We start from the raw sequence: 13,737 nt of genomic DNA on the forward strand, positions 1-13,737 counted from the left end.
CATGTGGGAAACCCAGGTATAGTTCCTGGCTCCTGACTTGGGCTTGGCCCAAACTGGGCTTTTGCAGCCATCTGGGGAGCGAACCAGCAGATGGATGATTTCTATTTCTCACTCTCTGTGTCACTGTGTTTGAAATAAACACATATAAAAAAAATCAAAATGGGAAGTGAAGGGATTTTTTTTTTCCAAGCTCATCCACCGAGTTACTGGCAGAGCCAGGATTAGAACCCAACACTATGTCTTAATCTCTGGCATGTAACTCTTTTCTTCCTGGAGGCCCATGGGAATGATTCTCATAGACCTGACACGCAGAACAGAAATATGGGGAGGTCCCGCTTAGTGCCCTTGCTGCAGCTTTCCACATTTGTTAGAGGACCTAGGAGGGATGTTTGAGGAAATTAAATTATTTCCCTATTGATGCAATTTTTTTTGGACAAAGGCAAGGTGAGATAATGTAGGTGGGTGCTGAATGGTGTTGAATCAGGTGTAGGTGTAATCATTGTTCCTATATGAGCTGTCTCCACATTAAAGAGAAATTGATACAAACTTCGTAGAAGAATCTGGCAGTGAAGTTATTAAATTGTATATGGACACACATTGTGGTACAGCAATTAATCTGCTGCCTGGGACACCCACAGCCCATATTATAGCGCCAGTTTGAGTCCCAGCTGCTCCACATCTGACCCACCTTCCTGCTAATGTACCTCCTGGGAGGCAGCAGATGCTGGCTCAGTATGTAAGTCCACCTGTGTGGGAGACTCAGCTGGAGTTCCAGGCCCGTGGCTTCAGCCTGTCCCAGCCCTGGCACTACCTTTCAGAAAAATAAACATTTTATCAAAAATTGGAAGATGGGAAAACACCATGTACAAATTAAAATGAAGTGGAATGAACAGCAGCTGCCTTCTGACAGAGTGTGATCTTTGATTGTTCAGTCTGTTACCTTCCTCGAAGCTACTTCATTCCTTTGCTTTCCTGCCTAACTTCCTTAGGGATTTGTGTTTGTCAGCCTGCAGGGCAATGAAAAATATTCTCCTCAAACAGTGGATGGGGGGCTGTGGGGCTCTACAGGCCATGTTCCAAGCCCACGGGAGACACAGATAGGATCTAGAATGAGGCTCAGTCCTGAAGAATGAGGAAAGGAGCCACAGTGTGAAGTGTGGACACAGTGTGAAGAGCACATTCCCAGGCTTAGCACATCAAAGGCCGAGAGGTCAGAGAGCATTGGGAGCTTTGGGAAGAACTACAGGTGACTGTTCGGCTACAGTGGTACAGGGATGGTCTGGGACAGGAAGGGTAAGGCTGGAGAGAAGCAGGGCATGAAGAGCTTTCAAGGACAGGCATGTAGACTTTATCCCAGGACTACTACTGGTCCATGTAAACTGACTTCCGCAGGGGAACGGCATGATCGAATCTGGGTTTTAGAGAAATTACTGATAGCGTGTGAAGAATGGACCATGTTTAGCACAGAGTTAAGATTCCACTTGAAACTTGGATTGAGTCCCCAGCCCCTGGCTTTGGCTAGGGGAGTGAACCAGATGAGAATTCTCTCTCTTCCCCTCCCCACCTCTCTGCCTCAAATTAAAAGGAAAAAGAAATTGATTCTGATAGGAAGCCAAAACGTGTCCCCTAGGGCTGTGTCGATCTTTGGTGGAACACATACCACACTTGGACTTTAAGACAGGATCAGTTCCCAGCTTTGTCCCTAGGAGACAGACATTACTTCAGATGCCATTTCCCCACCAACAAACGGGGATAACCTGAAAGGATTTTTATAAAAAGGGTGCACCATATGTGTAGAATAGTCAGCATATTCTCCCATTTGAAGGGTCTGTGGTCACAGCGTGTTATCAGCTAAGGGTTGTAATGTTTTCAGTGATGCTGCAACCCAGCGATCACCACGCCGTATTCGTGTCTCGGCCATGGTGTGATTCAGCCTGGCTTCAAGCTGTGGTTGGATCAAGCTTTAAAAGGGCAGGCACCTTTTCCAGGGCATCTCACTGACACATGAGAGCCCATTGAAGCCACATCTCTGAGAGGTACAAAGCAGGTGAGCACACTAGATAAGGCAGCAACCTGGGGATAATCTTCCTTGATTCTAGCAGCTAGGACCTCCTGGAGCCAGACCTCGTGGATTAAAATCCCAGATCTGTCATTAGTCTCTGATCTGGGGCAAGTTCCTTCATTTCTCTCAACTTCAATGGCTTTGTTTATGATATGATAACAATGCCCACTTCATATGACAGTTGTGAGGGTTAATTCAGTTAATTCATATGAAAGGCTACACTGCCAGGCAAAGCAATAAACACATTAAACCAAAAGTCAAAGCATGTCTGAATGTAAATCCCAACCTCAATTCTGAATAATATAACATTGCTGTTATTTACATAAGCTCTCCAAGTAAGAAATACGAACAAGACTGGCTGCAGATTCAGAGTCACCAAGCAGTTTCTACTCCATCCCATTCAGCAACCCTTGAGATACAATTATCTGTTTTATAGATGAGGAAACGGACACAGAGAGCTAAACATCTGAAGGCTGGTTCCCTTATCTTAATTTGTTTTCTGCTGCTATTACACAATACTCAAAGCTGGATAATTTATAGTGAATAGAAACTTATTTGGCTCACATTTCTGGAGGCTGGAAAGTCCAAAAACGTGGAGCTGGCATCTGGCAAGAACCTTCATGCTGTGCAATCACATGGCAGAAGATGGGCAGACTAGAGAGGGCAAGAATGAGGGTAGGAGAGGCCAAACTTGCTTTTACAACCTGCTTTCACAATAACCATCCTCAGGCAGTGACGTAAATTCACTCATGCGAGCAGAGCCCTCAGGAACAATGCCCTCTGGCTGGGCCCCACCTCTCAACACCAGCACACTGGTGGTTAAGGTTCCAATACACAAACTTAGGGGCACACTCAAACCCAAACCCCCACATGCTTCCCCACAGGCAGCACAGCTTGGGCACTTGGAGTCTTTGTCTGAATGAATCCTAGTTTTCCCACCAGTGATAAACACTAAGCCTCCTGTGGCTATTGGGAGGATTAAATGACAGGTAATGGGGCAGGCGTTGTGGCATTGCCGGTTAAGCCACTGCTAGGGACACTTGCATCCCATTATTAAGAGTGCTGGTTTGAGTCCCAGGTACCCCACTTCTGATCTAATTTCCTGCTATTGCCTGGGACACAGCAAACAATAGTCCAAGTGCTCCTGGCTTTGGCCTGACCCAGCCCTGGATGTTGTGGACATTTGGGAAGAGAGCCAGTGGATGGAAGATCTCCGTCTTTCCCTCTCTCTGTGTCACTCTTCCTTTCAAATAAACAAACACTTACAAAAGGTAAAGAAGACATCACAAGCCCTAACAGAGTTGAACTCTCTGGATTAGTTTCTACATCATATCTGTACCTATAACTCAGATGCAGCTCCAGTTCCTACAAGATCTGGGAGAAATGACCTTATTTCTTACAGTGTATCCTTCTTTCCCATAATGCTGACTTCTTTTCTGAAATAGGGCTCTTCTCTATTATTATTTTAAAGCCACTGAGGTTCTAAGGGTAAGCAGGCAAGATCAAGCATTTCCCTCAGGGATGAAAATGATTCATTCTCTTCCTATTCAGTCTTTGGCCTAGCTATTGCCTGAGTTAGGGAAGAGGCCTCTTAGCAAGATAAGGGATGTCGAAGGCCCTTCAGAAACTGTCATGGTGAAAAAGGACAGCTGTTAACGCAGCTGTAGAATTGGCCCTCCTTTTAATAGGCTGTCACTTTAAGAAATGAACCGTGGCTCAAATAACCAGTTCTTTGAAGGTGGCTGAGAAACTGGATCTTTGTGCCTCCCACCTGAGGCACAAGCATGTAAGCATGTGGTATAAATGCAGAACTTACATCAATTTCCTCAAGGATCAGCAACTAGAATAGCTTGGTGTTTTCTCACTTTATTTTATGAGCAGGAAAAAAACACAGATGAATATTTTGGATTTTTTAATTCAAAATAATTTATCTTGTTTTGATACCAGATGAGACAAAAGGCTGCATAATCCTTATGCCTACACACCATTTCCAGGTGAAGTGCTCCAGGCTTCTGGCTCCGTATGAGCCCGAAGAAGGGCCTGTGGGCCGTGGCAGTGCGGGCTGCGTGGGCCTCAGCGCCTTGCAGGCTTGGGCATGATGTACACTTTCACAGGCTTGCTGAAGGGGATGGTGCCCTCGATGCTGGTTTCCAACTGGGGGGCCATTTCACCACCCTCCATCCAGGGTGACTTCGGGATGCGAGCACTGGAGTTGTAGGCCAAGAGCAGCCTTACTTCCACCTGGCACGGCTCTGGAAGAAAGAAAGAAATCCTCTACAGTTTGCCTAACTGCCAGGGTTTAGAGAACGGTCACATAAAAGCAACATCAAAGTTGGAAGCAGAAGGGTTTCCGGAACATTTCATCATCTGCCTGCATCCCTCCCTTCACCCTCACCAAACAAATATAAAACAAAAAAACACTTTCCCAGCCTGAATCCTGTGAGGCTGCAAAAGCAATGTTTCTCAGCTGCCCCCTGCCCAGGCCTCTCTGGGTTCCCTGTAGCTGAGAGCTTTTGAAAAAATGGTCTTCTGCCAAGGCCTGCCAGCCTCAGGACAAGGAGTCACAAAGGTGCATGTGGCCTCCTCTCCTACCGGAGAAGCACACTCTTCCTGTGCTGTCCACTCTCGGGCCTCGGGGCTGTGTGCACCACAGACCTTGTCTCAGTGGACAAGAAGCTGTCAGTCAGCAAACACTTCTGCTAAAAATGTCTACCCTGTGCCCACTTAAGAGATGGGCCAAGGACCTCAAGAGACATTTTTCAGAAGAGGAAATCCAAATGGCCAACAGACACATGAAAAAGGTTCAGGATCACTAGCAATCAGGGAAATGCAAATCAAAACCACAGTGAGGTTTCACCTGACCCGGGTTAGAATGGCTCACATTCAGAAATCTACCAACAACAGATGCTGGTGAGGATGTGGGGAAAAAGGGACACTAACCCACTGTTGGTGGGAATGCAAACTGGTAAAGCCACTATGGAAGTCAGTTTGGAGATTCCTCAAAAACCTGAATATAACCCTACCATACAACCCAGCCATCCCACTCCTTGGAATTTACACAAAGGAAATTAAATTGGCAAATAAAAGAGCTGTCTGCACCTCAATTTTTATTGCAGCTCAATTCACAATAGCTAAGACACGGAATCAACCTAAATGCCCATCAAGAGAAGACTGGATAAAGAAATTAGGGGATATGTACTCTATAGAATTCTATACAGCAGTAAAAAAAAAAAAAGAAAGAAAGAAAGAAATCCGGTCATTTGCAACAAAATGGAGAAATCTGGAAAACATCATGCTGAGTGAAATAAGCCAGTCCCAAAGGGACAAATATATGTTCTCCCTGATGGGTGGCAACTGAGCACCTAAAAGGAAACCTGTTGAAGTGAAATGGACACTATGAGAAACAATGTCTTGGTCAGCCCTTGTCCTGACTGTCGAGGAAAAACTTACTATTTTATTCCTTTTAGTATTTTTTTGTTCTATTTAATACCATTGGTTGAACTCTTCAATTAACACACAATTATTCTTAGGTGTTTAATATTAACTGAAAAGTGATCCCTGTTAAATATGAGTGGGAATAAGGGAAGGCGGAGATGTACAGTTCGGCACATGCTCACTAGGACCTACCCCTAATAGTAAAGCTAGAAACCCAGGGGATTCCAATTCAATCCCATATAGGTGGTATGTACAAATGCCATCTTACTTGTTAAAAGTGATCAGTTTAAGTTCATAACTGATCAAAAAGATAGGATTAAGTATCAAAAGGATTACAAAAATAAGACCAGTGTCTGCAAATATTGATAGAATTATAAAGGAGACAATGACCCTACATGGGAAGCAGGATACACAGAGACTCATAGAATGGCAAATGCCCTAAACAGCACTCTGGCCTCAAAATCAGCCCTTAAGGCATTCGGATCTGGCTAAAAAGCCCATGAGAATTTCACAGGCATGGAAAGCCCAAGACACTGTGGCAAAGAAAAAAAGAAAAAAAGAAAAAAAAGAAAGCCCTAAATGAAAAATCTCCGAGTGAGATCCCAGAGGAAAGAACGGACCATCAAAAAAGGAGGTACTGGGCCGGCGCCATGGCTCACTTGGTTAATTCTCTGCCTGCAGCACTGGCATCCCATATGGGTGCTGGGTTCTAGTCCCGGTTGCTCCCCTTGCAGTATAGCTCTCTGCTATGGCCCGGGAGGGCAGTGGAGGATGGCCCAAGTGCTTGGGCCCCTGCACCCACATGGGAGACCAGGAAGAAGCACCTGGCTCCTGGCTTCAGATCGGCACAGCACAGCGCTGGCCATAGCAGCCATTTGAGAAGTGAACCAACGGAAGGAAGAACTTTCTCTGTCTCTCTCACTGTCTATAACTCTGTCAAATAAGTTTAAAAAAAAAAAAGAAGAAGAAGGAGGAGGAGGTACCTTACTCTGAAGGGAGGAGAGAACTTCCACTTTGACTATGGCCTTGTCTAAATAAGATCAGAGTTGGTGAACTCAAGAGGCTTCCATAGCCTTGGAGGCTCATGACAAGAGCCTCGGGTGATTACTGACATCATAAATAAGAGTGTCAGTTGTTAAATTAACAACGGGAATCACTGTGCACCTACTCCCCATGTAGGATCTCTGCCCTTAATGTGTTGTACTATGCGAATTAATGGTAAAACTACTACTCAAACAGTACTCTATACTTTGTGTGCCTGTGTGGGTGCAGTCTGTTGAAATTTTTTTTTTTTTTTGACAGGCAGAGTGGATAGTGAGAGAGAAACAGAGAAAGGTCTTCCTTTGCCATTGGTTCACCCTCCAGTGGCCACCGCGGCCAGCGCGTCTCGCTGATCCGAAGCCAGGAGCCAGGTGCTTCTCCTGGTCTCCCATGCAGGTGCAGGGCCCAGGAACTTGGGCCCATCTTCCACTGCCTTCCTGGGCCATAGCAGAGAGATGGCCTGGAAGAGGGGCAACCGGGATAGAATCCGGTGCCCCAACCGGGACTAGAACCTGGTGTGCCGGCGCCGCAGGCGGAGGATTAGCCTAGTGAGCCACAGCACTGGCCAGGCCATCACTTTTTGCCTCCTAGGATGCATTAACAGGAAGCTGGATCAAAAGGAGGGTATCCGGCACTCAAAATGGTACTCTGATAAGGAATGCTGCATTCCCAAGTGTCAGCTCCACCTGCTGTGCTGCAATGCCCATCCTGTAAAGTTACAATCTCTGAAGAATGGCTAGAGGCTCAAGGAGTTTCTAAGTGACTAAGTGCCCAGGTCCACAGCTGGGAGAGAATTTGAACTCAACTTATAAACCTAAGCAATGAGTCTAGTAACCACACAGCTTCTACAGAGGAGGGAGACAGCCATTCATAAATCTAAGGGCAATTGCAAAGCCCAGGAACACAGTGAATTTGGATGTCCTTAATTCAGTGCAACTAAACACATAACCTTAAAAAAAGAAAAATCTTCAGTTTGAAGATAAGGAAATAGACTCAAGGAATGCTGCTACAGTTTAGGTGCTAGTTTCAGTGTCCTCCAAAGGCCCAGTTGTTGAAGGCTTGGACCCCAGGATGGCACCACTAGGACAGAGTGGAGACTTAATCCAATTACGAGGTCAAGGTGAGAGGTCATTAGGTTGCCAGGGGTGCCCTCAGGAGGTAGTTCTAGAGAGAAGGCTGATGAAGTGCTGCGTTGTAGTCACAGCTCCACTTCAATTCCAGCTTCCTGTAAATGTGCACCCTAGTAAGCAAAATGGTGAACCAAGTTCCTGTGTCTCCCACATAGGAGACACCTGGATGGACTTCTGGGGTCTTGGCTTTGCCCTGGCTCAGCTCTGGCTGTTGCAGACATCTATCTGTTCAGGGAACCAGCAAACCGAAGATCGATCTCTCTCTCTCTCTCTCTCTCTCTCTCTCTCAAATAAAATAAAAATAAATGAATTAAAATAAATCAAAAAGCCTGACTTGCACCCAGCTGCTCTGCTTCCTGTCTCAGTGTGATCTGTCCTCTATCTATACTGCATGCCCTACCATTGCCTCCTGTATCAGAGGCCAACACATCTTGGACTTGAACCTCCCAAACTATGAGCCAAATAAACCATTTCACTGGTAAAGTTAGTTTTTTCTGGTATTTTGCTGTAGTAACATGAATCCATTACACCTGGACAAAGGTCACATCGTAAGTGGCACAGTTAAAGAGTCTCCTGGCATCCAGCCCTGGGCTCTTGCCTTGAGATTCTGCTCTAATTTCCTATATGTACACCTTCTAACAGAATCGTTATTTACAGTCAAAGCACATTAGTCTAAATGTACCCAGTTGGAGCTTACAAACTCGTTAAGTAACGAAATTCAATCCTCAGCATGCATGATCCAATTATGTTTTTCCAAACTACAAAAACCAAATGCTACAAAGTGCGCATGATATTCAGGCATATATTTTCCTGCCCACCTTGGCCCATCGATGCCTCACCTGTCCAGGCAGTGTGGGAGAGGTACACCTGAGTGATGAGACGGTGCCGCCCAGGGCCAGGATTCCGAAAGTCTGCTGGCTTAGGGTGGATCATCTGAGCCTGGCCATCTGGATATAAGACCTGAGAAGGGCAAAAAATGAGAAAAAGAAGTAGAAGGTAGGTGAGCTTTTTTCTTTTTTTAAAGATTTATTTATTAGTTTATTTGTTTGAAAAGCAGAGTTACAGAGAGAGAGAGAGGAAGAGACAGAGAGAGAATCTTCCATCTGCTGGTTCACTCCCCCAAAATGGCCTCCACAGCCAGAACTAGGCCCATCCAAAGTCAAGAGCTTCACCCAAGTCTCCCTTGTAGGCGCAGGGGCCCAAGCACCTGGAGCATCCTCTGCTGCTTTCCCAGGTGCATTAGCAGGGAGTTGGATCAGAAGTAGAGTAGCCAGGACTCAAATCAGTGCCCATATGGGATGCCGGCACTGCAGGAGGCATTTTTAGCCGCTACAACATACTGCTGTCCCCAAAGGTAGATGAGCTTTTAACGAAATGGGCTGTGCCAACTATTGTGAATTCCAGGACAAAAAGATGACATTAGCCTTCATAAAAGTGTGCTCCTTAAGGGGATGGCAACACTGTGGACATCTCAATGATCCCTGCTGCCCCAACACTATGCAGTGTTCAGTAAATGTTTCCTGATTTTCTGATAAATGAATGGCAGGAGTACATTGTCTCTATTAAGTACAAGGACAGGTAAGAATATTAACCCTGACTGTGAATATTCTTCACAGACACCCCCATAAGAATGGTCAAAATGACTCTTCTGGCCGGCGCCGTGGCTCAACAGGCTAATCCTCCACCTTGCGGCACCAGCACACTGGGTTCTAGTCCTGGTCAGGGCGCCGGATTCTATCCCGGTGGCCCCTCTTCCAGGCCAGCTCTCTGCTATGGCCCGGGAAAGCAGTGGAGGATGGCCCAAGTGTTTGGGCCCTGCACCTGCATGGGAGACCAGGAGAAGCACCTGGCTCCTGGCTTCGGATCAGCGAGATGCGCTGGCCACAGCGGCCATTGGAGGGTGAACCAGTGACAAAAAGGAAGACCTTTCTCTGTCTCTCTCTCTCACTATCCACTCTGCCTGTCAAAAAAAATTTTTTTAAATTTAAAAAAATTAAAAATGACTCTTCCATCCGGGCTCTGAATCGTATCATGGCCTTGCAACCATCACCAAGCGGCATGTAAGAGGCTACAGGTGCTTAGCCTACCAGCTAAGATGCTCACATTCCTTATCTAAGTTCCTGAATTCGATTCCCGGGTCTAGCTCCTGAATCCAGCTTTCTGCGATGGCAAACCCTGGGAGACAACAGTGATGGTTCAAGTGCTTGGGTCCCTGCCACCCATGTGGGAGACCTGGATTGAATTCCTGGCTCCTGGCTTTGGTCTGACCTGGTCCAGCCCTAGCATTTAAAGTATTTGGGGAGTGAACTAGTAGGTGGAAGATAGCTTTTTCTCTCTCCCCAACTCTTGTCTCTGCCTTTCAAAATTGTTAAAAACATAAAGAAGGAAAAAGAAATCTGTTGCCCAAGGTTAGGGGGAAGGGGCCAGTGTTGTGGTGCAGATTAAGCCACTGCCTGTGATGTCAGCAACACATACTGGAATTCCAGTTCAAGTCCCAGCTGCTCTGGTTCTGATCCAATTCCCTGCTACTGCGCCTGGGAGAACAGCAGAAGATGGGTCACTTGAGCCCCTGCCACCCATCTGGGAGACCCAGATGGTGTTCCAGGCTCCTAGATTTGGCCTGTCCTGACCCTGGCCATTGTGGCCATTTGAGGGAGTAAGCCAGCAGATGGAATATTTCTCTGTCACTGTGCCTTTCAAATAAATAAATCTTAAAAAAAAAAAAAAAAAGGTGGGGGGATGCCCATTATAAATTGTATCTTCAATTTCAGAACAACTCAAGTTCCCAGCACACCTTATAAGTAGCTATAATCAGGAACCTGGGTTGGACTAACAAAATTATCAATGAGTGGAGTTCCTGAGGGCCTGCCTTAAAAACCAGGTCGACATTATTTTAGCAGAGAAAGTAATCACGCCATGTAATCTCTGAGGCCTGTGTCCTGCTACATCTCTAGCACCTACAGCAGTGCCTGGAACAGAGAAGGAAGTCAGAGTGTGTGGCGAAATTGGGGAGCACTTCCAAGCTGCTGGAGCTGTCACAATGGGGCAGTGCACTCCCACCTCCCATCTGTAGAGCATGAAAAGATTCTGTCCACATGTGTAGTGCAAGTGCTTCAGAGGGGATTCTTCAGGAGGGAGACTAGCATGTGACGCATAAAATAATCAGCCTGCAATCTCATTTATGCTCAACTGGTCAGTGTACTTTTGTTCAGGGACACTGTAAAACAGTAATTCTCATTAGAACCACCGACTGCACATCAGAACCACCAGTGAGCTCTTCAAAATAATACTGATACCCTCGGGCCTTACTCACAGGATTCTGATTTAATTGGTGGGCTGAGGAGTGTTCATCAGTACTTTTTAACCCTTTCTGAGTAGTTCTAAAGTGCAGCTGGGGTGGAGAACCACTCATATGAAAAAAAACACCACAGTCCAATTTTGTCACTAGTTCAGAATTAAATCCCCATAGGTCTGCAATGCACCTTCCCTGCACTCCGTCCCCATCAGCCTGCCTCTCCTGGCTGCGGCTCCGTCCCCATCAGCCTGCCTCTCCTGACTGCGGCTCTGTCCCCATCAGCCTGCCTGCCAGTTCTTGCAGCCCTGCTTTTGCTCATTTCCCTTCTGCCTAGAATGCCTCCTCCCGCCTACTTCACAGCACTAATTCCTCCTTTCAGATCCCACCGCTGGACCTGCATTTCCATAAAACCTTTCCTCAGCCTCCACCACAGCATGCTTTTATATTTGCCTGTCCATTTGTCCGTCTCTCAGTGAAACGGTGAGCATCCTGAGAGCAAGAACAGTGATATCTTTACCTTGGAACCTCAGCACTTCGCATGCCTAACACAGTAAGCACTACTGAATACGTGAACAAATGGACAGGCAGCTGAGGTCAAACTGTGGGTCTTAACTGCAGAGTCCCTGAGTTGATTAGTGTACCTAGTACATCTCTCATATCTACCTCACTTAGGAAAAATACTTCCTTTTGCCCATCCATATGTTTTGTTTGCTAACAGACACACCTGTCACCTGAAAAGGACTTAGTTGTTATAGTTTATTGTATTAAAAGACCAATTCTCCCCTTCACATTGTCAGAAGAGAAAGGGCTCTGTCATTTAGCAAATGCTCCTGGGTAGTAGAAGCTTCATATACTTCACCTCATTTCATTGTCAACTATTTGTATTTGTCAGTTTCAGAACCTGATGCTCAGAGTTTGAAGTATCAGGCTCCAGACCACATTCAGCAGCAGAGGTGGGACTCAAGCCCAGGCTCTTGTCCACAGAGGCTCATCTCTTCTCCCTGCCCAGTTTCTGTCCCTCAGGTAGAGAATACAGGGGCACTGAAGTTCAGTGTTTAACACAAGGTCAGTCAGGAAGCTCCACGGGGACCAAAACCCAGCATACCTGGACCTTCACTGTACTCTGAGGATCCTGCACATGTTCCAGGGTTGCATCAACATCCAAGGCCACCACCAACCCAGATGTAAACCGCAAAGGGTTGTCTGACTCACCCGCTGGCTCAATGATGGTGGCTGATGCTTTGTGGATCTGTAAGCAAGAGAAAATGCAATGATTCCAAAGCCAGGTCCTCCCTGGGCAACAAAACATGCTCCTTGTTCAATGGATGGGCATAAGAGAGCCAATCTGAGGAAGGGCCCTAGCCCAGCTGCTCCACTGATCCAAGAAGCTCACTAAGGTGAATAATTTTCACTATCTGGTCAGATTTGGCTTAAAGGAGTAACAGACCCTGACCTGTTCTGGAAGGGGGAGGTGCAGGAAGGTACTCTGTCGGAGCATGTTCTGTAGAATTTTAACCACTTCTGCAGGTTTCGATGTCATGAGGCGGGGCATAAGATCAAGAAGTTTGTCTACAAAGCTGTCCTGCAAATGAGGTAAGTCAGCGATGAAACACCTGGGGGAGCAAACAGAAGGAACTGACTGCATCATTCACCAGAGGCTGAGCCCCAAACAACTGCCCAGCCTCAACACAGGAAGAGTGATAAAGTAGGAAGAGCTCATAGTTCACGACCCAGATAAACAGGCACTCAAACATTATGCCTCAGTGACGTGTGATCATTGTCAGAGCCTCTAACTATTAAGCAACCACTGTGTGTAGTTACTAGTGTTTTACATGAACTTATTTACTCTTCACAGAAATCCTGTATACTGATACTATTATCTTCATACTAAAGGCTCGATAATTAGTTTAGCTGGTATGTTTTTGGGGCCTGCCAAGTGCCAAGGACTGTTTGAGTTTCTGGCGACATACAGTAAACAAGAGATGATGCTGTAGTGAGGCTCAGAAAAGTCAAGTAACTTATTTGCAGCTCAGATTGAGTCCATAGCACTCTGCCTTGTGGAAGGGCACAGTTAAAAAAAAAAAAAAAAATTCCCTGGTGAGGTGATATCCATTCAGAGACTCAGAGACTGAATTAAGAACAAATGTGCAGGGGCCGGTGTAGTAGGTTAAGCCTCCGCCTGCAGCACTGGCATCCCATGAGTGCCAGCTTGTGTCCTGGCCGCTTCTCTTCTGACTCAGCTCTCTGCTAACGGCATGGGAGTGCAGTGGAAGACGGCCTAAATGCTTGGGCCCCTGCACCGCATGGGAGGCCCAGAAGAAGCTCCTGGCTCCTGGCTCCATATTGGTCCATTATGGCCATTTGGGGAGTGAACCAGCAGATGGAAAGAAGACCTCTGTCTCTTCCCCTCTCTGTAATTCTGCCTCTCAAAAAAAGTCAATCTAAAAGAAAAGAACAGATGTGCAGCTCTGGCTACCAACAGACAAGACACTCGGAAGAACTGTCACCATTCTGAAAACCTCTTCAACCCAACTGTGTAAAAACAGACTTTAAAATCAAAACTAAGGCGTGAACTTATTTCACATAAGAAGCCAGGATTTTACGGCCGGCGCTGCAGCTCAATAGCCTAATCCTCTGCCTGCGGCGCCGGCATACCGGGTTCTAGTCCCGGTCGGGGCACCGGATTCTGTCCCGGTTGCCCCTCTTCCTGGCCAGCTCTCTGCTGTGGCCCGGGAGTGCAGTGGAGGATGGCCCAAGTGTTTGGGCCCTGCACC

General features: G+C 46.5%; 1 protein-coding gene across 1 annotated transcript in view; it reads right to left on the minus strand.

Annotated features, from left to right (window-relative positions):
- Positions 1-3,916: 3,916 nt before the first annotated feature.
- The window catches only part of INTS4 (integrator complex subunit 4), a 105,304-nt gene continuing 95,483 nt past the window's right edge, over positions 3,917-13,737 (minus strand). The window contains exons 20-23 of the mRNA XM_062196764.1: positions 12,417-12,576; positions 12,069-12,212; positions 8,508-8,628; positions 3,917-4,314 (exon numbers count right to left, since the gene is read on the minus strand). Coding sequence (XP_062052748.1) covers positions 4,136-4,314; positions 8,508-8,628; positions 12,069-12,212; positions 12,417-12,576 — 604 coding nt within the window. The 3' untranslated portion in view covers positions 3,917-4,135. The remainder of the gene's footprint in view (positions 4,315-8,507; positions 8,629-12,068; positions 12,213-12,416; positions 12,577-13,737) is intronic.

Source organism: Lepus europaeus, chromosome 7, assembly GCF_033115175.1.
Source record: "Lepus europaeus isolate LE1 chromosome 7, mLepTim1.pri, whole genome shotgun sequence".
NCBI classification, from domain to species: domain Eukaryota; kingdom Metazoa; phylum Chordata; class Mammalia; order Lagomorpha; family Leporidae; genus Lepus; species Lepus europaeus.